The sequence below is a fragment of the Passer domesticus genome, chromosome 13, assembly GCF_036417665.1.
Source record: "Passer domesticus isolate bPasDom1 chromosome 13, bPasDom1.hap1, whole genome shotgun sequence".
Classification (NCBI taxonomy): Eukaryota; Metazoa; Chordata; class Aves; order Passeriformes; family Passeridae; genus Passer; species Passer domesticus.
In genome coordinates, this window is record NC_087486.1 from 11633949 (window position 1) to 11660085 (window position 26137).

Consider the following 26137-nt stretch of genomic DNA (forward strand, 5'->3'; position numbering starts at 1 on the left):
CCTTTCATTTTAGTTAACGAGCAGCAATTCCAAGAGCTAGGTAAACAATGTATTTCTTTAACAAAGATGTCATGTCTGCAATGACACCTTGGAAAACAGGCTGAGGCAGCTAAGCTGGGCTTCAGTTTTGCAAGGTTTTAAGCATTCAAGCCTTTATCCAGGAAAACACTTTCATTTGTGTTTAAATGTTTACCAACATGGTTTTCTGCACAAGGATTGGAATACTGAGCAGCTGGCAGTATGGAAAGTATAATCCTGGAAAATCTGACAGATATAAGCTAAAAATGCAACATTTGCCAGCAAATGCATTCCATTTATGTCCTCTCTTCTAAATTATTTCTTTGGTAATCTGTCCTGTAAAACTGTAGAGCTTAGAATAGCACCTGTTTTTTATTAAACAAATTATCCTGAGGTGTGTTTGCCAAAATCCCCAGGATCTCAGGAGGATAAATTGCATGCAGAGTTTTACTTCAGTGGTTTCCAGTGGAATTTCTTTTTGTCAATACTCTGTCAGTTATTCCACATAAGGCTCTAGCTTATAAAAAGCTGCTGGATCTGTAGCAAGGGAAATTGAAGATGGATTTATCCATATGGGAGATATGCTATGATTAGCAAAACATCTTCGTGCTTAGTGTCTGCTCATCTCCCATTAATTTTAGGGGTTTGCAGGTGTCCATCCTCACCTGATGGTCCTACCAGCATCTGCTCAAGTCTTGGAAAGGCTCTTGTTTTTAAAGAGTTCCTGATTATGCAGTTTGGGTAAGATCTACAAACCACCAACAAAATCTCTGAAGCCTCATGGTGCCTCCTCTGTATCATAGAAAATGGGGTCTGAAACGCTCTGCATTTTGCCAATGAGCCTTTTCTGAGTTTCCATGATACTTTGTGCAGCTCCCCTAAATTCCTTTGTGGACCTTGCTTCAATGCTCACAAATACAATCTCCATAAATGACCCCACTGGTGCTTACATCTCTTCTGAGGAGGCCCCAGAGCTGGCCATGGACTAATCCAAGGTGACCTGGTAATGCCAGATGGAAACATCTGCCCATCCCTGCTTGGTCTTTAAACCTCCTTGCTGTTGTGCCATAGTGGCTGCTCTACAGAGCTCTGATGGAGCCAAGGAAACCTGATGAGGAACTGGACATTGTGGCCTGAATACATGAACACAGGTTTTCAACTGAAACAGTCTCTGCAGCACATTTAGTGGATCCTTTGACTTAGCCACAGTACAGAGCTGCAGGAGATGAGGAGGCAAGGAAAAAGAAAATCCTCTTAGATAATCTCTCAAACTGAAGGAAGTATTTTCACCTCTGTATGTCTTTCTGTACTTTTTATCATTCTCTGTAGCATCTTCAGCACCCTGTATTATTCCATTGCTAAACATATTTTTAAACTCTAGCTACAAGAGTCTACATCTCTTAGACCTTAACATGGTTACTTCTCTCCAGAAGTAATTTCAGAAATAAATTGATAATAGTGCTGGATAAACTCAGAAATTTCAGAAATAAATTGGTAATAGTGCTGGATAAACTTGGCTCCCAATGCAGTGTTTCAAAATAATGCTTTTGGAATATGTCTATGGTTACAGCCATACTACGACTGACCCTTGTAGCCAGTTATACACATTAATCAAACCCACTCATACTTGGTTATTTTTCTTATTCTTGCTCTCTTTTCCAATTATGAGGCACCCACCTTTCTCTAGCCCTGAATAACATCTACTTATAAAAGAAGTTTCTATCTTTCTCTGTAAAATTTTCATTCCTTTTTACAAGGAAAAACTCTGACCATAATCAGAGCAATGACAATTTATAAAGTAAAATTATATAATGCTGATGAGAGTAAAAAAAGATATGTCAAAATATTTTTGGAGGAAAAAAAATAATTCTGGAAGATATATGTTTGTATGTGTATGGAATAGAAATTGCTCCTACTTTCCTGGTGTTTTGACGAGCTTTAATAGTCGCATTCAAATGCAAGGGATGGGAAGATTGGCTTTGCAGTGATCATTATGCCTAGAGCCCACTCAAACGTCAAAAACTTCAGAGCTAGGTAGAATTTGCATGTTATGTGCCTTACATTTTACTTACTGGAGATTGATAAAAAAAGAAAAAAGATAAGACACTAAGTGAGCCCAGACACAGTTTCTTCTCACTAAAATAAAATTACAGATTCACCATCATATCTATTAGTTAAGACTTTTAAAATAATTCACAATTTTTTTCAGAAAAAAAAGGTTCTGAAATTCTTGCATAAAAAGATGAATATAGTGAGATAGCTCAATATAGTTGATTAGTGAGATTTTCGTTTTATGGACTACATATCCAAAGCAAGCTTTTTAGAAAATTTTCAGCATTTATTTTTGAAATTGTCTCTGGAAAAGTGGGGCATAAATAGGCAAGTAAGATGCAACAGCTTTGCATCACAATTTATGTGATGATTTTTGGAAGCACCATGTGTGAACTGCAGCTGCAGCTCAGCAACACACCACAGGCACTGCTTTGCACTGAGCCTGCACAGCCTCAGGACAGAGCTTGTCAGGGTCTGAACTCCTCTTGACCTGCCCACAGCTCTGTTTTACTTGATTTAGCTGCCACAGCCATTTATCTAATTAACCAGGCATCTATGGCTAATTTATTTGACTTTTTGTATGGTACAACCAGAGTTTTATTTAGACAATAATAACAAGCCATGACTCCATGGAGAATGAGTTGCTGACATCACTGTGCAGTGCTGAGAAATACAAGGCTACTACAACAGCAGAGGCATGGAGAAGTGGAATGCAGCATGGCAGGGTAAAGGCACAGGATCATGGAATCATTAAGGCTGGAAAAGGCTTCTAAAATCATTGAGCACTGTCATTAACCCCACACTGCCACGTTCACCACTAAATTATGTCCCCAAGTATCACATCCACGTGGCTTGAATACTTCTGGGCTGGTGTCTCCAGCACTTCCCTGGCAGTCTGTTCCAATTCCTGACAAACCTTCCAATGAAAAAATTTTTCCCAACATCCAGCCTAATCCTCCCCTGCAACCTGAGGCTGTTCCCTCTTGTGCTGTCCCTTGTTACCTGGCACAGGAGACTGACCCCAGCTGGCTACAACCTCCTGTCAGAGAGATGTAGGGTAGGATAAGGTCCCCCCTAAGCCTCCTTTTCTCCAGGGTATGGGGTGAGCAGAGAAACCCTGCCTGGGTGCATTTTAGAGCACAGGTGCTGACAGTCCTTACCCAGAAGCTGGCATGCTTATATGTCCCAGAGGATTAAGGAGACTCTGACATGAAGCCATCCTGATAGTACCAACCACCAAAGAAAGTCCATCAAAACAAATAAATTCCATAGGGGAATTGCAGAACACTTGTTGATGATTTTCCTACTCAGCTGACATAGAGACATTAGTTTGCCACTTACATTCTTAATGTATCACACATCTACCCTGTTATCAGAACTAAATTCCACATCCACCTCTGCACAGTCTGTTTTATGAGCATGAGTGCAAACAGCGTCTTGCATGATATAAGTCGGTTTATGTGGGAACACATGGGTTACTATTGGTTACCATGCATTAAAAATGAAGTTAAATCAGAAGCATTGTTTAAAAAAGAAACAACAAAAACCAGTTTAATTTTCACCATTTGCTTACTCTTATTTTGTGAATGAGTTAGCTACATCATGATGTGATTACAGACGTGTGTTGAGCAGCTATTTTCTGTTCATTCAGCTCTTTATTCAAATGTATTTCTATCTAAAAACATTCCAGTAATGATACTTCCATGATCTGAGAGAAGAAAGAATTATTAATAGACTCAGAATAAGCCTATACTAGTTTCATTTTTTTTTTTTGGCTGGCTCCCTAAACATTGAGGACTCACCTGACCCACTTGCTTTACCAACAATACCGGCTTTAATGTTGCTGGTAACCACAATGCAAAGTCATTCCCTAAGGAATGGTTAGGGATTGTTTCCTCCTCCACTGTGAGATGGTTCAGCATCATACCCAGTCTTCATCAAACACAAACAATAAGGGATATTTATGTGTTTATTAATGTTGTAAAAATGGTTTACACTCACGTGCAGAGAAGATATCACTTGGCTTAGCACAGCAAGTAGAACACTGGTCCTTTAGCTGGGGTAAGCATTCCATGTTCCTGGCTCCCAGCCCAACACCAGGAACACTTCATTATAGAGCTCTTCTGAGTACTGAGATGGAGAAGATGAGAATGAAAACACTCCCTGATAGATTGAATTCTAATAAGGATTTATACTCAGCTTAACATGAATTTATGTTCAGCCTAACTTGAATTACAGCTCATGATAGTAGACCAATTTAAAAAAAGAGTATTTTAAATTTGAAAAAAAATGCTCAGGATTGCTACTCAATAAGAAAAACTGCTGACATTTCTAGCACCTCACATGTTTGTTTTTAAACACTGACAGATAGTGATAAGAAGATGACTACATCATGAGTGACTGATTCCAGAAGTGACTTCCTTCTGGGTGAAATTACCATGCAGACAAAATACAGAAAAAAAATTGTGCAAGAATTTTGAAAAAAACACAACTATGAGTGCCTCATAGGGTACTACAGAACAAGAACCTATTTTTTGATTTCTCAAGTCTAATTGAGCAATAGTTTTGGGGGTTTTCAGTTAATGTTTTTTAAATAGATGGCTGGAGGGCATTCATGTTTTCCTAATCTTACTCACTGAGAAGAGAATTGAGCTTTTTAATTTATAGTGAGATTTTAGGGCAATAATTTATAAAAGCATTGTACATCATTGGGGAAGAGATATCACATGGAATACTAACAGATGACAGTTATGTACAATAAAACACAGCCAGAAAAAATAAAGCGAGCTCAAGCTAAAACTGACCGAGTCAAATCACATTTCAGTAATGGTTTACTCCTTCTCTTGAGATTTTTTAGCTATAGTGGCAATCTACAGGAGCTGAGTAATAACATCAGGCAAAAATCATGCTCCAAGTTCCTTAGATTTCACATTCAGAGATGCACAGAATAGTTAAAAAAAATTGAAAAAGGAGATAAGGGGATGGGATGGGAGAGGAGCGGCAAAAAATGAAAGTAAAACAAAAAAGAAACCTTCTGAGGTTCATGTATTCCGAGATTAAACCCTTTACACTTAAATATAGCTAGATACTTTCAAATAAAGCAGATCAACTCAAGCTAACCCTACAACTGATGCAGAATAATAGCTGCAGCTATTTCTCCCTTTTCTGTTTTTTTCTAATGTTTTGCTCACTGCTAACACAAATATCTATGACCACAGTGAAAACAGATACAGAAGTAGATTATATAACCTCCAGTAAATAAAATATAAAGAAACACAGTCATACAAGATTCCAGCTCAAAAAAAATTGAAATAATCATCTTAAGTTATGGAGGCTTATCTGAATCATCTGATCACATCTGAGACTCCTCCAGAGCTCTAGTAGCTAAAAATGCTGCACTTCAAGCTCAGGCTGTTCAAAATGAATGATGTATGCTTGTTTCTATAATTATCTTTCTATTCCTTACTGGTCTAAAGTTTCCTTAATCTCTTTACACTTCGCTATCCTCCCTCGGGGTACAATACAATTCCTCTCCATACCCACGAGTTTGATATTGTGGTGTAATTCAGCTTTGGTTAATAACACCAATCTGTTCTGATAGACCTGGTGATGTATACCCACTATCAATTTATTTAACAATATACCTCAATGGTCTGCTGGAGAAACAGATCCTAGACTGGGTGCTACACTTCAGCTTCTGGTTCTTTGCCAGAGCTGCTAACACTGCTCTCTGTTTCTGGTAATTTTTGTGACAACTGGCTGTGAGCCCATATTGTTGCAACTAGAAATATTTTAAAAGGGACAATAACCCTCATAGTCACTCACGACTTGAATCCAATCAGTTGTGCAATGCAAGAATTGCACTACAATTTTTCAGCACAGTGAACTAGAAAACACTGTAAATACTGCAAACCAGAAGGTTTATTCTCAATAAGTAAACCAGAAGGTTTACTCTCAATAAATGGGCTCCAAAGGGTTTTTTAAAAAAGTGTTTTCATGAACTAACAGGAATGAAACAAAACATAAACCAAGTTAATTTTTTCATTTTACACCTTTCTTTATAAACACTTGCTGTAGCCAAATTCAGCTGAATGTGAAAATATGGAAAATAGAGGTTTTAACAATAGTTACAAATAGCTAAAACTTATTACATCTTAAATGTAGTAGTTAATGTGAGTGCATGTCTTGGGCAAGAGATTAAAGGGCTGGAAGCTAAACCAGCCTGCTATGATTGACAGTTTTACAGACACTGATACAAAACCACCAATGCCATATAATATTTTAGAAGTCTGTGAAGAGGTTTAAGAACTGGACTGCTTTGCTCAAAATGTCTGACAAGCATCACTGAGGCTGCTGGGAGCTGCTGAATGACTACAGGAAAGCTTGTGAAATCCACAGCATGATCCATAGGTGCTGTGCTGCCAGGTGTCTGTTCTTCAGGGGAACAGAGTGTAAATGCTCACAGGAATCCAGACGGCCTTTACATCTCAGGGCAGGCACAGTTTTCAGGAATGACTGATTGCTGGCAGTTTGGGGCCTTTATGTTCAGTAAAGATGACTGAGAACTCATTGCTGGGAGCATTCATTTGTGCTCCTCTAGTAATTTCTGACCCTTAAAAAAAACATTTTGTGACTTGTGTGCTCAGTCCCATAATCTAAGCGTTTCAGCTGTACCTATTTCTTTATGAGAACTGCAATATTATTTTAATAATTATTTTCATATGTGCTTCAGTCCCTCTGTGACTTAGGGATGACAGAAAAATTTACCTTTGCTTTGTTTTAAATAATCATTTCAGGCCAAGATTTTAACTAATTACATAATTTGAGTAGTACATGGAATGATAGCTGCAGCAGAAGCAGTGCCTAGGAAACAAACCATCTTCTACAGATGACCTACCTAAAATCCACCACACCCAAACCACTGAATAGAGATCAAAATTATTTTCTTTCCTCCTGTGAACTTCCTTGGCCTCCCTTACTATATGACTACAACAAATGGCCAAAATACAGCTCATACATCCTTGTAGCCTTTGCTGAAAACTGTGAATCCAGGATTTCAGGTTCTTCTGGAACATTATAGCTTCATCCAGAATTGGAGTTGCAGAAGCACCACAAATCTAGGTGAAGGGAGTACAAGACAGTTTCTCAGTGATTTCTTAGCCCAAATTTTTCAACTTAATTTTCTGTTATGGAGCTTGTGATAACTGTCTGGATCTTCTCCTCTCCAAGAAAAGCATCTGAGTTTCCAGCTTTGATATGGGAAAATATTTGGGAAGAGATTAATCTTTGCATAACATGATTTGCAGTCCTAATAAAATTGCAGGTTGGGTATTTGTGAGGAACATTTACTAGTAAAAGAGAAAATAGGTGCCATTTTTATGGCAAGAAACTCAGTTCTGCACATAGCCTCGGAATTTAAACAACACAAATGGACAGAACGGAAACACAAACAGGACAAGAGAATCCATGGCACAGCTTTGTGAAAACATTTTCTGCTTCAATCAAAAAATATGAGTCAGCAAGGGAGAATTTAGACACGGTTAGATTTCCAGAGACACTGTATTCTCTTCCACATCTGCTATCTCCACATTCTAATGTCACATCTGCACACAGCATCTCTGTACCCACACTGGGAACCTGGAATAGATCTTTCCTTCCCACTGACCCTGGTACTACCATGAATAATGTATGACCTATAGATTAAGGTAATTTTTTATGCACATCAGAGAATGAATTGAATTTGGCTCTTCATGAAATTAAACAGTGCTAGTTAAACAGTTAGGTGAACTGGCAAGCCTTGTTTCAGTTCTTCCATTAGATGTAGAAAACATTGGTGCTTTCAATAGAAAACTCAGTTTATGTTCAAATAGTTTATTAAACCTTTGCAGATAGCTCTGTAGCTTACTTTGTATAAAATACGAAGATTCCCAGATTTTTTGATAAATAAACTTAAATTTTTCATTAGATTTAAATTATTTAGGCATTAGCTATTCAATAGTGTTAAGGTCTTTTCCTTTAAGCACTTAGTGGCTACTCTCATTCTGCTTGTAAACAACAATGCAATATTAGCAATTAATTAGGGGAAGTTTCAAAACAAAATTCTTTGTTATAGTTAAAATTAATTTTAACTATAGACGTCAGAGCCACAGCAGGTACAAGCTGGCATCTCATTTAAAGTCACTGGAACTATGGAGATTTTGATGAGTTAATATATGACCTCATATCTGAAGGCTGAAAGACTGACCAGCTGTGAAAGGTTTTTCTGCCAGAGAAGAGTTCCTTTCTCTTCTACTCCTTGTAATAATTTGTGAAAGTCACATTTTTATGGATTAGGAAATAATGCCTTATTTCAAAGGGATATAATTTGAGAGTTACTGCTCACTACTTAAACAAGATGTGCCCAATCTCTCCCCCAATTTAAACTGTAAAATTATTGCTGCTCTCTGTGATATTAAATAGTGCATGGCCTATCTCTACCTTTGTAGATACCTAGTGTCTTTCCAAGAAGCATTACATATGATTCTCCTGGAACTCACATTAGAGTGTCTCTGATATAGAGATGACAGCAGAGATCATCCAAAGTTATAGTGTTGACTTTACGTTAGGACTTAACTAAAACACAGTAGTTTTGAAATTAGTAACCTATATTAATTTTTGAACTAAAGAAATTAAGCCAATAGGCTTGAAAGCATAATAATGTAAGACAGTTATATACTATTAATATAATTTTTGTTAAGTTTTACTAAAGTGAAGGTTATGTTTACATAGGCATCAAATTAACTTCCAGGAAATGAAAGCACAAAAGAAAAGAAATCATGATAGATCTAATAAAAATATATATATATTCCCAAACTATAATGTGGACTTCCGTGGCTTTGGTCTGCTAAGAGAATGGTGTATCAGCACATTAATGAAACATTTAAGTAATGGGTTTGACCATGTCTTCTGAAGAAGGATCAATAAGGAAGATGGAAAAAAAACTGTTTTCCTAATGTATCAGTGATTTCCCAGCAGAGACACCATTTTCTACAATTTTAATGCATTTCCAGTATAGAAATAATGCCTTTAGTGCTAAGGGGCCCACAAAGGAAGCTATAACAATGGAAGTGAGCATCATTTCATTAATTCTTTTTCCCTTGGTTGGTGACCCCCGCTCCACCTGCAGTGGGTACCTCTGCCCACAGGGATTACACTTGCACCAAAAATGATTAAATGCTGCCCAGAGAGTATTGCAAAGAAATGTATGGATCAAATGCACTGGCAAAGATCTGAAGAATAAGTTCCTGAATACTTAGTTTGCACCAACATCAGTTTGTGCTAAAGTTACTCCTCACCAATGAGCATTCAAAAGAGCTTTATAAATGTTACAAATTGAGCAACAACTTCAATGCAGGATTAAGATTACTATGAAATTTTTTAGGAAGGAAGATAAAAAAACATTAGTTTAACCCCTGACATGGTAAAATACTCATTGGCAGAATGAGATTTTTTTATATAATTGTAGAGTGAGATACCATTTCATAGATCTCTGCATATATTATTAAGAAAATCTGATCTAAATTAATAAATGCTTATTAGCACCAGCAATTTCTGCCCTCTTCCTGCCTTTTGAAGATATATTTCAAATAAATTAATACATACAAATAACCCCCTGCATATTAAACACTTATGGTTACACACATATAGATATATATCTATATTTGTGATTACCATAAGAGCCACCACATGCAGACTCAGATGGCAAACTGAGAAGGGATTGGACCAGATGACCTCCAAAAGTGCCTTCAACTTTAATTACTCTATGGCTTGAAGTTTCAAGCTTGGGTTCTGACCCTCTTAAGTAATCTCTTTTCTAGCAAGGAAATGTATGGATTTATGTAAAGCAGTGTTGCAGATGTCTTGCAATGGCATTAATATCACAGTGGAACATCTCAAATGGTGAGATTTTGTATCAGTATCAGAAAGATGAATCTTCAAAAATTTAATCTTCAAATAGGTAAATATGTGTTTCTCTTCATACCTATATTACTAGATTTGAAAATTTCTAGCAGTCAGAAAAATAAAAATAGTTTTCAATATGCGTTTGGGTATAATCTAGGCTTTAACAAATTTGGTTTGGACATTAAAAGCACTTGAAAAATTTCAGCCATATAATCAGAAGGACTGATCTGAAAATCTTAAGGAGATGAAAAGGGCTTTGTCATTATAATTTTCATTGTATTAATGGCATTACATTGCTAAAGCTCTGCTCATTTGTATAGAGAAGCACCTCTGATTTTTCTGGCTGGAATTCAGGTTTACACAGACAGACAATTGCATACCCATGCTCACTTATGATCCTTGTGGAAGTCTCATAAAAGCTGGAATTCAGTAGCATTTTTCCCCAAATACATTGGCTGTGTTTTCCCTCCATCTCCCACTGATTTCATACAGTATTTGCTGGTTTTGGAGATGTGGACTGCCAAAATGGCTTGAGAGGAGAGATGAGCAAACAAACAGCTGTTTCTGTCATACAAATAAGTTCCAAGAAGGAATGGAAGTTTCAGTTACTGTGGGTTGCTGTTCAGTTAGGTTGTTCTAGATCTGAGAGAACTTCTAGACAAACACACTTCTAATCTTGCACTGTCTAGTGGACCAGACTCTATTACTTAGCTGGTTTGAGCTTTGAAGCTTTTTCATTGCACTGATATTCAGTAACATATTGCCTTTGTGAAAGACTGCATTTATTTTTCTTTTCCATTCAGAAAAACATATTCTTTTGAGAGAATGGTTGTTTAATTGGTATAAAACAGGAATAAGGTTTTTTATAAATAAAGTTATTTTTCTTCATTCACTTTGCATAGTTTGAAAACATATAATCTAGTGCCTTCTGTTTGCAAAGACTTTATTTAGAAGTATTTCCTTTCCTCCAGGAGAGAGAATTTGGTTTCAATTATGTTTCTCTGAATTACAATTAGATCTTTGAACTCCAGACAACTGAATAAAAAAAAAAAAAAAATCCTCTCAATTTAATTAAATTGGCCTGTTTGTCAGTACCAGCAGAATACTATGGACCATATTGCCAATTAAAACTTTGCTTTTGATTCCTAATAAAACACTACAAGTCCAGGCTTGTGCAGCCAGAATGTTGAGGCTGCATTGCCAATTCTTGACCTGGGAAGCTCCCAGACCCCGCGGCTGCTGCAGCGAGGGTGGGACAGTGCCTGGAGGCCGCAGTCGGTGCCTGTACCCAGCACACGTAACAAAGGTGTACATCAGACTCATCAGCAGCTTCCAAGCTCAGCTCACAGCAAGACCAGCTCTCTCTCCATGCTGCACATTGCTAGTTGCCACAGCCCTGTGCAGTCTCAGGCTGCTTGAAATGTCCCTGTGCCTTCAGCACCTCCTGGGAGGCAGCGTCCTGCACTGAGGCAGAAAGGGCTACAGCTCTTCCCTGTCAGGCTGTGCCCAGGGGAAGAAAGAACCCAAAGCCTCTTTCCTAGTGAGATTGTATTTGTGCAGTTGGCTTACAGCTCCCAAACACCAGCACTGGAAAGCCTTTGGGCCACTCTGGGTGGTACAAGCTGGATGCAGCAGGAGAGCACTGCAGGGAAGGGAGGGTGTGACCTCAGCTGAGTGAAGACTGCTCTTAACAAAATGGTGCTCTCAGGCTCTGGGAGGAATGGTCCCTTCCCTACTGCACCCATGGCCATGGCCAGCTGGGCCTCTTTCAGTCTTGTGTGGCACGCAGAAGATCCAGCTCCCGTGAGAATCTGTTTCTCTCTGCTCTTTCCCACTCCAGATTCTAGCTGCAACTGGAAAATAATTAATTTTTCTGCTTTTCACCCTATCACTCTATATGCTGGCTTAAGATATTTGCAGTATCATTAAGATATTCCATATCTAGCCAGCAGTGTTTAAACTTTGTCACAAAGAAGGGCACTGGCATATTATGCAAAAAACCATACAGTTGCCTAGCACTGTTCAGCTGATTATCACTAACATTCTGAAATGAAAATATCTGATTACATCATATTCTAAAGTAGTTTCAATGTTCTCCTCTGGAACTGGAAGCACTGATTTTGGGGAAACAAAACATTCATTAAGACTAGTCTACACATTTCTGACTCTAAACTTGCCTTTTTTACTGTACTGAGCAGGTTAAATTAGATCTGCTGTCATAGTTCTGAGGAGCAGAAAAACCCCAGCAGCCAGACTTTTTATCCTCTGTGGGTTGCGGTTAGCAAAAGGGAAAAGGAAAACCCTTGGCAAAAATTTGTGCTCAGCTATCCAAATGCACAATACGCTCCAGTTCATCAGAGTGGAGAAAAGCTGCATGAGAAGTTTGTCTGAATAAATATAATTATTGCTCTTGTCAGTAATGTGTTTCATCAAATCATTCTAACAGAACTAAAGCAATGTGTACATAATAAGTGATATTTTGGTGGAGAGTTGCATAAGCCAAGTGACAGATTTGTTTCATAACAGGACCCACCTGAGTCAATGGGAGAAAAAATAGCCATGACAAAGGTGGTAAGCACTGCTGTTCCTCTGAACAAACAGAAGGTGATCTCAACCATACTAAAAGGAAATGCTGATAAAGTGAACTGTAACCTCAACTGTAATTTGGCATCTTTACTGGGAGTCTAATTTTAAAAATGGGAAATTTAAAAAATGGTTTTATAGTATTATTAAAATCTAAAATGCACGTGTGTTTTATTCTAAAGAAAGAAACCTTCAAATTTGTATTTTTCAAGGCTTTTCCTTTCTTCATTTTTCTTTCTTTAATAGTTCCACACAAAAGGGAGATGATGATTATGAAGATTACACTTCAAATAAGACTTGGGTTTTGACTCCCAAAGTCCATGAGAGTGATGTGACTCTTATTTTAAATGGTTTGCTGGAAGGATATGACAACAAATTGAGACCTGACATAGGAGGTACGTTGGTTTTAGTTTTAGATCACTGTTGATTAACCAGTAAAGAGAAGGAATTTTCATATCATATTATGCTACTCAGGAAGCAGAATCCATTCAAAGTAGTTACAAGACTAAAATGCAATGCAGAAAAACATCAGAGATATGTAAATTAGTCTTGATTTTGGAAGCTGGCATAAATTAAGATGGCTGAATTTATCCTAAGATGCCTAATAAGAGTGTTATAATTTGCTGAATCAGGCAGCTTGTGATGATATACCTGCATAGGATGCTCAGAATTAAACTTCTGGGGAAAGAAAAAACAAGTTATCTTTTTTTTTTGTACCTAAGAGATTCTGTCAGAGAATCACAAATAATACAATGGAAAGAAAGGCCAAAAAGAGGTTAATACAGCCTAATCTTTGTATGACGTGATGGATGCAGAGCCTCCAACAGCAGCAGGTTAGCACACACTGGGCAGGAGGTGACAGAATGGGGCACAGAGGAGGAGGTTCACAAAAGATAGCTGCAGCCAAGCAAAGCCAATGTGCCCAGATGATTCCCACAGCCAGTGCAGGTAAACAGAGCCAAGCCTGCACTCTGAATGGAAGTCTTATTTTAGTCAATCACCTTTTGGAGGGATCTTCCTCTCCACTGATTACTGAGGTAACTCGAAGGAAAAAATCTCAGTCAGTTTGAGAAGCCCCATGAGAGCAAAGAGCAGGCAGACAATACTTGTGCTGAAGAGGACACAGCAGTAATAAGATTAGAGAAAAAGGCACAGATTTCATGGATGAGGTAGACAGAGGAAAGCAGAGAGCAGCAAGGTTAATGAAGGAAGTCAACAAGTTTATAGTGGCTTATAAACTAAGGATTTTTTCATAGTGAAGGATAACATGAGTCTTTAACCTTCAGTGTATGTATGCAGTGTAAATTAGCAGAGGAATTTGTCTTCACTTAAACCAAGATTTTAGAAACAGAAAAGAAGTAAAGCATTCCTAAAATCACCTGGGATAAAAACAAACATGCTGTAGCCAAGGTATATAAGAAGAATAAAGCTGAAATGGAGTGATCTCAAAATAATTTAACAACTATTCTTAATTTCTGCCTTAGAGCCTTAAGTATTTTGGCTTTGGCTCACAAAATTGTTACTTATCTACAGCCACCTATGAAGGCCACAGGAGTTATGTGGCATTGTGTTTGGCATTACGATGTAAAACAAGTGATGCAAGGCATCATAAGAGAAATAAGTTTGCTTTTGTTGATAGTGTTTTGCTTTGATGCTTTGCTGTGACCTGAGACAAAATGCAGATGCTCTCAGTCAGATGAGCCTCTCTAGGCTACAAACATTTGTTTCAGTATTTGTTCTCTCAGCATAAGGGAATTTGTTTTGATAGCATAAATGACACAAGAATTTGTCCAAAGTGTCTCCAACTAATTTTGAACTGAAGATATTGTTGAAAATTTGTATTTATTTTATATGCACATTTAAATGTAAGGCAACCACAGAGGAGAGATGCCATAGTAACATGCTCGTGCTTGACTTTCACGTAGTTGATTTTGACCTTCATTGGTTACTGATTCTTGTTGTTTCTCTTGCAGTTAAACCGACAATAATTCACACTGACATGTACGTAAATAGCATTGGCCCTGTGAATGCTATCAATATGGTAGGTAAAGGATTGCCCATTTGCCTTGTTACAAAGTCTCCATCATTTTGACATTACAAAGCTTCCATTAGTTCTTAATGCTGTGGCATACCTATATTACTTTTAAAATCTCATTTTAATTATGGATGGGAGGACTCTGGGCTATAAATCTGTACAAGTCAGAAAACAGCTATATGCTGCAAATGCAAAAATAATAGTTTTAATATCCTCACAGTTTTGTGTGCTCTGTTCTCAAATGCTTTACAACAGTTTAACTACAATAAAACCAATCTTCCAGATTGCTACAAAATTGGCAAAACCAGTCATGAGTGATATTACCAGTCTTACCACCACGAGATAATAAGTAAAAGGCCTAGAACTTCTCCAGCAACTTCACCATTTCTGAGATCAACCAGGGGGCACAGGCAATTAGTCAGCTCAAGCTTTTCCTGTCCTAGATCCAAGGAAATAATAATTGTTCTCCGACCTGAGCAGGTGTGGGCTGAGATGTGGGGGGACAGAATTAGAAAGATGCGTATAACACTCACTTGTACCTTAGTTTTACCCTCAATGGTAAAATAATAAATTGTTTTAAAACAGTAATCTTTGGTAAAACATGCCTCAAAACTTCACCAAAAGAGATCAGTTTTATCAGTTCTAGTATCATCTTTTGTAGCTCCCATTTTTTTCATATGAAATTAAGGAAAGCATATCAGGAGTTTTGTGGAATGCTGAGTGCTGTGTTTTCATCAGTATTTCTGGTTAACACAACAGGAATATACAATTGATATATTTTTCGCCCAAACGTGGTATGACAGACGTCTGAAGTTCAACAGCACCATAAAAGTGCTCAGATTAAACAGCAACATGGTTGGGAAGATCTGGATACCAGACACTTTTTTCCGAAATTCCAAGAAGGCTGATGCTCACTGGATAACCACTCCTAACAGGATGCTCAGGATCTGGAATGATGGCAGAGTCCTGTACACTTTGAGGTATTTATACCTAACTTTAATTTAATTTTTTCTAAGGAAAGCCAAAGAGAAAACTCCTGTGAATTCAGGTCATTTGACATTAACCTGAAGGGAAAAAATATTGGGTTTTCCTATATATTTCCACAAACAACCCTGAAAAAGGGAAGAATTTAGAAGATATCAATTGTATGAAATTTATTTTATATTGGCACAATAAGAAGTTTTATTTCTTTTTACATATTGTACTGTCTTGCTCCACAATAGTCACCTTCCTATATTAACATAGGCATTTTTATAGCAATTAGTCTTCATTTTCACATATGTTTTATTGTTTACATTTTGTTTTGTCCCTTCTACTTTTTAATTGTTTTAAACTGATAAATGTGAAATATCCTTGAGCTAAGTAGATGGTATAAAAGGAGCTACTGCATACATCAAAGGCTTTTTATTCTGAATTGATTACAATCTAATCAGATGAAACTCCCCCATGAAAAAGCAATCTGTTCCTCAAATATCTTAGACAAATAAGATTATGCCATCCCAGCACTGAATATTTAACTCAAACCTATGGATATGCCCCATTCCACCAAAATTTTCATGGATCTGAACTTGATGTGCTCAACCTGTCCAGGTTCCCTGGTCATGAATACAGTTTTTCTTTTAAGACAAATTGCCTCTTCAATAATTATGTGTATGCCATAGGTAACAACTCAAATATCATATTCCAAATGATCATAATACTTCCTAAATGTAAAAATCCTGTGAGATTGTTTTTTTATACTTTTTCTTGCATGTGATATAATATTTGGGTTTATGTAAAATATAGATAAACATAGCACTTTTTCAAGAGAATTTAAAATGTAAAATGAGATTATAGATTCAAAGATGATAGACATAAGATTATCTGAGCTTTAGACTACATTTCATCAAAGTTTTATTTTGCTTTTACTTTATTGTTGCCAAAAATAAAATTTTGAGAAAAGTACACTCATGGTTTTAATGAAATGTGAAGCTTTGGTTGAGACAACCTTTTAATGTTGCAACTGTCTGAATTATAAAAATGAGTTTTATTTTGTAGTTATTTTACATTTATTACCTATTGCATTTCTAGAAGAGATAATAGAATAATAAGAATTGAAATCTAATGAAAATCAAAGCAGTCTGATAAAGATGAGCCCAGATCAATTTCTGTCCTCAAGAGGGATCCAGAAGGGCTGGTTGAGCTTTCTCAGACACCTCCCCCAGGATTAAGAACACCCTGCCCAGCAAGAAATCAAGTATCTGTGGTACTGAAGATGATGAAAATGAGAAGAGGAAGGGAAACAGGGAAATTAGATTTTGTCCTAAATCCCCAGCACAGAAAGGTTGCCTTTGGACCCCATTAACTTGGTGGTCCCAGCATTCCACTGTGTCCCACAGGATGACTCAGTGTCATTTGCCCACAACACCTTCATTCAGGAACCTGGAGACAAGCCAGGTTTGTCTCATCATTTAAATACCATTTAAATACCCCAGAATCAGCAAAGACCAGAAACCTACAGCTTTCCTAGAGACACTTTGTGAAACAAACACTTTACCCCACCCTTTTCCTTTTTCCATCTCTCACCCCACCTCTTCCCTCTCTTTCAAAGCTCAAGTATCCTGCAGGTCATGGCTGGGTTGGGAGTAAATGAAAAAATGGGGAGTTTTTGGCAGGAACACCAGTGGGTACATTTCATCTTATTTAGGATTTCTGAAAATTATTGTCTTTACCTGAGCTTAACATCAACACTACCTGAGTTAGCTTGGAGAATCTCCTAGTATTCAGTGGAGACAAACACCTTTTGGTACATTTTTTTTTTCTGATTAAATTTGAATGTCTTATTTTGGAGTGAGAGGAAGTGTATCCTCAGAGCGCCTCTGCACTAGCTCTGAAGGGAGTCTAGATGGCTGGCTTGGATGCAGATGTCTAAATTTGGACTCCTATCCATCATTTCTGAAATAGAATCTTTGTCACATAAAATACATTTTCCTAATGCTTTATGGCATGTTGTGACACAAAGATTTGTCACTGCTCATGAGATGACCTGTATATCTACCTACCTATGGATTTGTCAGTCATGAGTAATGCTGCCATTTCAGATACACAGGAACAGAACTTTAATACCTTCTTGTATTACACAGTCCAGAAAGTAGAAGACCAGGGTCTATGGAACCAAAAAAGAAATATTGCTTATCAGTAACCATGATGTCTTTCTATGCTTGGAATATTCCAGTAATTACATAGATAGCAATATTTTACTTTATACATATATATATATATATATTTATGTATCTCCTCATCTCTTTCTTCTCAGGCTGACAATTGATGCTGAGTGTCAGCTACAGTTACACAACTTCCCAATGGATGTCCATTCCTGCCCACTGGAATTTTCAAGCTGTAAGTAACATGCTTAAAAGTATTCCTTTTTCTGACCCACACTAAACTTCTTATTATAAATTTATTTTTACATACTTAGAGTCAGTGAAGGTTATGTTCTTAATTTGACATACGCCACTGATTTTAACTTTTTTTTTTTTTTTCAGTACATGTATCATATATGGTTACAAATATCATTAAGGACTGCTATTAAAAATTATAAAATTTCTGGACTCTATGTGATTAATTTATGCTTATATCTGACCATAAAACAAGAAATTTTTACTTTCAGCATCAAGGTGTTCTGGCCTTCCACTTTCTCTCTGTGCATGGGTATTTTACTCTTGCAGTAGTTGGAGTCAAGAGTTTGACATTTTGTGGTTAGATCAAGGTGTGAATTCCTGGTCCAGCTGCAGATGCATCTGGAGGATGGGCAAAATTGCATCCTATTAGGTCAAAAAAAGTGGAAAACCTATTTTTGAAAAATTTATCTCGAGTGCTTTTATAATTAATAAAATGTGACATTAAGTAAAAGGCACTAGTAAGTAACTTGAGAAAAACATATCTATAATTTACTTGCAATATGCTTCCCCAGTTTTTCCCAGAAATAGCCTAGTAGTATTTTTACTCCCCAAAGCACCCTGCAGCCTAGCAGAGACTATGAACCAAAGCATTGTTGTTTTCCATTGCAATAAGATGGCTACCCCCGAGAAGAGATCATCTACCAGTGGAAGAGGAGCTCGGTGGAGGTGGGGGACACCCGCTCCTGGAGGCTTTACCAGTTCGCCTTCACAGGACTGAGAAACACAACTGAGGTGGTGAAGACTACTTCAGGTAAGACAACTGAAGGATTTGCCTCCAGGTTCAGTTAGGATCTTATAAACAGAATTAAACCAAGAAAGATATCTCTGGTTAGAACTTAGCATTTACAGTGCACTGAACAATTACAGGATTTGGCATTTCTGAGCTCCTTTCAGGAAGGAAAACCAGTTGTTTACTGTCCATTCTTGTTCTCCATAAAAAAACTTGTCTGTCAGGAGAAAGCCACTGCTACAAAGGGTGGATGGGTGGGGGAACTTGCACTGCTTCATTGCAGAAAACAGCAGAACTGAGCCTCTAAAGGATGATCTGACACTGCACTGAACATTTTACAATCCCCTTCCCACAAAGTAAGCCTGCACAGAAGAGAAACTCAAAGTCACAACTTCTTTACTACAGAAGCTCCAAGTTTTTGTTTCCTAAAATAAGGCACATTCAACTTTCATTAAAGAGAACAGCCTTACAAATCAGAGTCTCCGATGGCCTTCCTTCATATTTCTATCTCCTTGGAAACAAGTAATGGAATTTAGAATGATAAATGAGGAAGTACTCAGTGTTTAATAAAAATACAATTTTAACCCTACTAACTAAACAGAAAAATATTTTTCTAGATATATTTATTGTTTTATTTCTCAGTGGAAAGAAAACCAGTGACTATGAGATGTAAAGAGGAACTGCATATTCATATTCTTGTATATGCATGGTATCTCTTGTCTTTCATTTCTTACTTTCAAAAAGAACAATTAAATGTAAGCAGATTGGGGATTTTTTCCAGCTGCTTCCAATTTTTACCTTACTTTATAGTTCTGGCAAGTATCTTAATTTAAATTCAGACATTTGTGTTTATTCTGACTTCAGAAATACCCCCACCCATTTTATTTCTCAAAGGCCAGCATTACTGTTTTATTCAAAAAGGAAAGTGAGATATGCTGGAGTTGAGAAGAGCCTGCTGTACATTACACAGGAGAACAAGCAAAGAGACGGAGAATTAATTCAAGTTCCAGCTCCTTAATCTCTGGACATTGAGCACCAATGATGTGTTCAGTCTCATGAGCAGGGCAAACCCAGAATGCAGCGATGTATGCCTCATGGAGTCTGCTGCCAGTGTAGCCAAGGAAGGCATTTAGTCAAGTACTGAAGAAAGCAGTTAACTTTTCTCATTTTCTCAGGAAAACAAACATAAAGGTGCAAAAGAGGACAGGAGAGCAGCATGTCTGCGAGCCACAGCTGCTAATAACTACCATTACACTGGGCTCTCAAAGCAAAAATATAAACAGCAATAAAAACATCTCCCCTCAGACAGCACAAATGGCAGCACTGCACCCAAGTGTGCTTCCAGTCTCATCCTGCCCACATTGAAAACTATCTATATTTCAGCCTTAATTTGAGTTTCTTCTATTTGCTATTTTCTTTAATTTTCTGCTTGAGCCATTCTCTAATCAACTCTTTTTATTTTTGACCAGAGATTGAAAATAATAAAATCTTGACATGCTACAAGCTTCCAATACCCTGACTGAGTGCACTGGTGACTCAAAAACATGCTCTAATATTCTCTTAATGTCAACGAGTTGCATACTGGGAAATAAACAGTAAAATAGCAAAAAGCAAAAGATCCCTTTCTCGTGCAAAGCAAACCTTTCTTTTTGCAGTGTTTAGTCATTCAAGCTGTTAGTACTCACCTGGAGTACTCCCATCATTTGGCATCCATAGTTTTTAATATAACGAGACACACCAGTTCATTTTGTTTGAATTAAAATCAAGTAATTAGCAGCTCGCATGCACTTTAAAGCAGCAAAAACTCGTCACTCAATTCCTAAGTTAAAAAGCACATGAAAGCTACTCAGTCTGCTGCTGCTGCATTCACAAGCCTGCTGTGTATAAAAATTTGGAAAAAATTTCCTGTGTATGTATTTCTTCTCCTGCGGTTACCCTGTGTTTGATTTTCATTGCTCCTCTTGGTTTATAACCACAGATATGCAAAATTAGGTTTTATTTTGATCTAGCTATGGTATCTAAATAATAGAAGGCAGGAAAAAAACCCAAACCCATAGCAGGTGATGTGAATCTGGTCTATTTCCTACAAATATGTTTTTTAAAGCCAGCAGAGACTAATAGGTCTTCATGGCTTCCTCAAATTACTTATTAGCATGCTGGAAACTACACTAAGTCCAGTATTGCTCAGTCAGACCCACACTCTACCTATAATTACACCCTTAGCTTGAGTATATTTTCAAAAGTTTTATGAACAGTAAGGACAAAAAAAGGATTCCAAGTTTAATAGCAACCTAGGTGCAGCCAGAGTACCCTAGTTAAATGTTTGAGTACCCATAGAACTAAAATAATCTTGACACTTTATGCAATTACTTTCAGTGCAGAATTTCAGTACAAACTAATGCCAAAGCTTTGGTGGAGATAGAATCTGAGGTACAGTGGAGGAGGCAATGGAAAAATTAATGAGATGTTGGAAAGAAGGCTATACTATACTCCCACAAACTCTTCCCCAAAATTAAATTTAGGTGAAAAAAACCCCAGAGAAACCAGAATGAAAGAAGGGGTGTTAGAGAATACAAAATTGAACAGTTAGAGAACAAAAGGATCTTCAGGCTAGCATTAAGGCATTTGAAACTGGAGTAAACCTTCAGTGTCTCTATTTACACAATTTCAAAACAAATTCTTTTTTCCAGCTTTATACCTCCCAACAACCAACACCTTCTCGTCCTTGAGGGCAATGATTGCTTTGTGCCTGGAGAGAGAATCAGGACGGCTGAGATTTGGCCATTACAAACTCCACTACTCTCTTTCTGTCATGTCCAAGCTGAACATTTGAGCTGTGGGCTGGGTTATGGGCAGAGAAGGACAAGGCTTGCTTGAGTGTAAGCTTCCTAAGACCTGATGGCTCTTGCTGAAATTAATACATTTATCTGCTGCTCTTCCTTTGCACGCACTGCAGAAATACAAGATTAACTCAAAGGGCCAGATGTCAGAATTCTGTCCCTTAGTTAGCAAATCCCAGCAAATCCCAGCAACAGCTGAAAAAACACAACTGGAATATTACAAACCACCCCTCTGTTTCTCTTAAGTACGTCATCCTGAATTACCAGCTTGTTTCTCTCCAAATTGAACATTTACATGCAACTTTTATTTTCTTCCAAAGTCACAGACCAAGCAGTAAGAAATAACTTAGCAACTGGAATCCAATTTAAGAGTCCAGTAATAGTGGGAGTCCTAAAAAATTAACTGTAAACCTTCTGCTTGAGGGCATTTAATTAAAATAACTGACTAGTCCATAAACACTATCAGCTTTTTTTTTTTGTGGCCTTTTCACTAAAATCTACTATGTGTAAACAGCATTGGTTTAGTTTAGATTATTTCCAATAGAACACGTGTTGAGACTTAATATCATCTGAGTTATATAAACTACTACAGTTGACTTCACACACTTAAAAAACGAGATTGGTTTAAAACATTTTGTACTATTGATGCACGTCAATAACCATTACTCAAAGAGAGCATATCTTATTAAGGAACTACCATTTATTGTGTGTCACCTTTTTGCTCACAGTGTAAGGCCGCATCCAGTGAACAGCAATGAGATTCTCCAATAAAAAAAGGATGAACTGATGGAAAAGACTTGAGAACAAAAATTCACCAACTTGCAAAATTGGGATGCGCACAGCTAAAACAAACTAGTAAACAAACTAATGAGTAGTCCTTACAAAGAGCAGCAAGTGATACAGTAGTATAAGATTTGTTAAATATAATGCACACATGGATTATATCAAGAAGGACATGTTGCACTTTTAGAACAGGAAATAGGACATTTCAAAATTTGTAATTAATTATCTAAGAATGAAAGTTTGTAGGACGGAAATAATCAACTGCACAAATATAAAAACATCAGTAATTAAAAAAAAAATAAAAAAGAAATTGGGGGGCTGTAGTAGTCCACAAAGGACAGAGAACATGATATTATTGCAAAAACCTGCCCCTGGGATGTGTTACTCAGTGTGGTGTGTAAACTTGGGAGAAATATTCACTGCGTTGCTCTGTGAAAAATTTACGTCAAATGGTTGCTGCATTCTGCTTGATCAATAAAAAAATCACTTCTAAATGCAATATTTTGAGAAAGACAGGGTAGTGCAGGGGAATAAAACAAGTAAGAAGCTTAGAAAACATGACCTATAGAAATACTTGGAAGTATGGAACTAATCTGGAATAAAATATTATTGATGATCAAAGGAGTAAAACAACCATACTGTTTTTAAATCATAACAATGATCAATGCTGGTAGAGAGGAAAATAGTGGAAACCCTAAAATCAGAGAATTTATGAAATCATACCAGAGGCCAAGAGGAAAGAAGCTGCTGAAATCTTGAAATTCTATCAATAGGTTTCCATGAATTTCATACAAGTCCTACATATATTTAACTTCTACTCACTATTCCAGTTGTTTTGACCATAAAAAATATTGTACTGTGCAAAACAATTTGTAAATGCGTAATTATTCAGGACAGATGGAGATTCTGGTATTCCCAGTTCATTTCTATGACTGGGTAGTTCCTTTTTTTAGACCAGATATTGTCTACTGCTTATTTACAGAGCCTGTCCTGAATTTTTAATTAGATACAAAGGCATTAGAAGACTAATAAATAGCAACTCAACAAGCTGCAGAGGAGCCACAAGACTGGTCAGGCAATATTTGTAAATATCTTTATTTTCTTCCTTTTCTATATTTTAGAGAGCTAATAGGAGCTATGCAATAGAGACAGTGCATTGCTCAGAATTGATAAATGGGTAATTAAATATTCCTCTTGCTATGCATCTGTTAAACCACATAAGTAAATCTGGGTCTGGTTTCTGTTTTATCTGGCAAATATAATCAGGGCTATTATTTTGTGGAAGAGGATGCATTTTCAAGCTTTTATACTTTATTTCAATATTGTATCCTAATGAATTGAACTGTTGGCAGATATGCAGTCCCCAGAGGTTTCATAATGCTGAAAAAACCCCAGGAGTTGTCTTCTGTTTCTTTATTAAGGCAAAATATGACAGCTGCAATCAGATTTGTAGATCTGCATTGGGAAATAGTCCTGACATTAAAAATGAGCATAAGTGGATCTCCACTGCACCTAGAAATCCCTGCCAGCCCCTTACACAGCCTCAGGCTCCAGCATGGGCTGACTGCAGCATATGGCATTGCCAGGGAGATCTGTCTGAGAACTCAAAACATTTTCTGTCTGAAGATGCTGCTCTACTGAATGGGTACAAGGTACTATTACCTGCACCTTGCTTTTGGCCGAAGTTAAACATGTTTGTGTCCACTTTACAGAGGAGCAAATAATGACAAAAGCTGTAAGTCAGAAAACCCAGATGGCTATTAAAGTGTTCTGTGTGTCGTTATTGTTCTCTTTATGGTATTGGGAGGTATTTATCTCAATATCCTTATTTTTGAAAAAGCTATATTATTACCTTAAACATGTTTGCTAAAAGAATACTGTCTCTGTAGGACAGTGAAACATTTAAAGCAGAAGGCAGACACAATAATCTGAAACGCCTGGTTTTATGTTTGCTTCATCAATGAAAAACCTCAATTCTAAGCCAATGACCTTAAGGTAACCCTAAAACACCTAAAGATTTTACTCCCATTATGATCTGGCCATGGTAAAATCCATGACTGGCTGCAGGGACGTCACCCTTGGAGGTGGTGCAGAAAGCACCCAGAGCCAAAACTCCTTCACTTTGCCATCTCTTTCAGAGTGACAGGTTAGATCTTTTTGGTTTAATAAGCAGGGAAAAACCACACTACTCCTAGGGAATCAATAGATTAAAAAACTTCAGAGGCTGAGAGAATCTGACTTTTCTGTTCAGGTTTGTATCTATAGAGATTCAGGCATTGAAATCCACCTGATTCTACCTAATCATATCAAAAAAAAAAAAAAAAAAAGAAAGGCTCTTTGATGATTACTTTTCATTTTTTGAGAGAGGTTAAAGACTTCCTTCCAATTCCGGTGACATTAATTCAACCTTTTTTTTTCCTCTCAGACTTTCCTAGACTCAATGGCAACTGACTTACCTCAACAAAACAAAATCATGACTGTCCCTGAGGAAAAGGGTTGTAGGGGCCTGAAATCCTCCTCATAATAACTCCCCAACTGAATAAAGATTCTTGAGGGTCAAGGTTTAATTCTGTCTGTCCTTCATAAGGTTCTCTATATCTAAAAGCATGGCCTGCTAGAGCTTAAACTGAGCTTCAGCAAGGTCAGATAAGGATAAAAAGAATTAATATACAAGTAACCAGAGAATAAGGGATAATGTAGGATCTTACAAGCATTTTCACTGAACTTATTGCTGGGTAATTATAAAAACACAGATGTTACGAGCAAGATCGGTTTTGCATTAAATACACTTGTGTAGAGATGATAGAACACTGCCTTTAAATCATATTTGTTCATTTAATAGCAAGAAAATAATTAGATCTTTTAGAATATTTGAATTATTAAAAAGTAAGAAAAACCAGAGTTTTGAATGTTTCTAATTTTATGATAAAATCAGCAAGTTAAGAGGGTGAGTCTATATCTTAAAACACTTTGTGCACATAACCAAGCATAAAAATTCTTGTGATGCCTCTTATGCCTCTATGAATATATTTTCATAAGTACTGGTGACTCCTTGGGACAAAGCATATTATCCCAACTCCCTCCTATAATTCCTGTTTGGCAATGAAATCAACCTCCTCCAATCACTGAGTGATTTTTCAGAAACACAACAAGGGAAAATCATTGCAATGTCACTCTTGGAGTTGCAGCTAAATCTAATTATAATGAATTGCAGGGAGAAATCTTTGGTTCAAAAGGATCAGACCAGGTGACAAAGTAGTAAAAGAACAATGTATAGTCGCAATTACTTTAGAATTAAAATAAGTCTGAGCATTAAGCAATTTTGCAACAGGTAATGAGCAGGTTTAAATCACTGATATAAATATTTTTTAATACACTGTTCAAATAACTAAAATTCAAGCAATCCTCTGATAAATCACAAGGTTCCTGAGCACGTCATCCTTTCATCTGCAAAGTACTAGATAATGTCTACAGTCTGTAAACTTATCAGTGTAGTACTGATGGTCAATTTCTGTACTGATGTTTCACTTCCAGATCTTTTTATGTCGAAAAAACATGTTTGTAGTACAATGATTATAAGATAATATCTCGGACATTTTCTTCCTTTGGCCTGATTTAGTTATTCACCATCTTCCTCATTTCTCAGTGGAGAAAAATTAATTCTTTAGGATGTGTGAAGATGAGGACAGCTTAGTGTTCATAATGTGTACAGAGT

The 26137-nt window shown here is 37.0% G+C and overlaps 2 protein-coding genes and 1 long non-coding RNA gene across 5 annotated transcripts in view; 1 reads left to right on the forward strand and 2 right to left on the reverse strand.

Annotated features, from left to right (window-relative positions):
- LOC135279841 (uncharacterized) overlaps window positions 1–26137 on the reverse strand; it is a 418268-nt gene that overhangs the window by 66250 nt on the left and 325881 nt on the right. The gene's annotated exons all lie outside the window — the stretch shown is intronic.
- GABRG2 (gamma-aminobutyric acid type A receptor subunit gamma2) overlaps window positions 1–26137 on the forward strand; it is a 62618-nt gene that overhangs the window by 11991 nt on the left and 24490 nt on the right. For both annotated transcript variants that reach the window (XM_064387377.1, XM_064387378.1), the window contains exons 2-6: window positions 12841–12989; window positions 14568–14635; window positions 15389–15609; window positions 17925–18007; window positions 18683–18820. In XM_064387377.1, coding sequence (XP_064243447.1) covers window positions 12841–12989; window positions 14568–14635; window positions 15389–15609; window positions 17925–18007; window positions 18683–18820 — 659 coding nt within the window. The remainder of the gene's footprint in view (window positions 1–12840; window positions 12990–14567; window positions 14636–15388; window positions 15610–17924; window positions 18008–18682; window positions 18821–26137) is intronic.
- The window catches only part of LOC135279844 (uncharacterized), a 76992-nt gene continuing 65500 nt past the window's right edge, over window positions 14646–26137 (reverse strand). The window contains exons 2-4 of one of the 2 annotated variants that reach the window (XR_010347019.1): window positions 18273–18408; window positions 17671–17774; window positions 14646–15068 (exon numbers count right to left, since the gene is read on the reverse strand). This is a non-coding gene — a long non-coding RNA (uncharacterized LOC135279844). Of the gene's footprint in view, window positions 15069–16505; window positions 16878–17670; window positions 17775–18272; window positions 18409–26137 lie in introns of those variants that run through there. The other variant, XR_010347018.1, reaches the window with a different exon arrangement.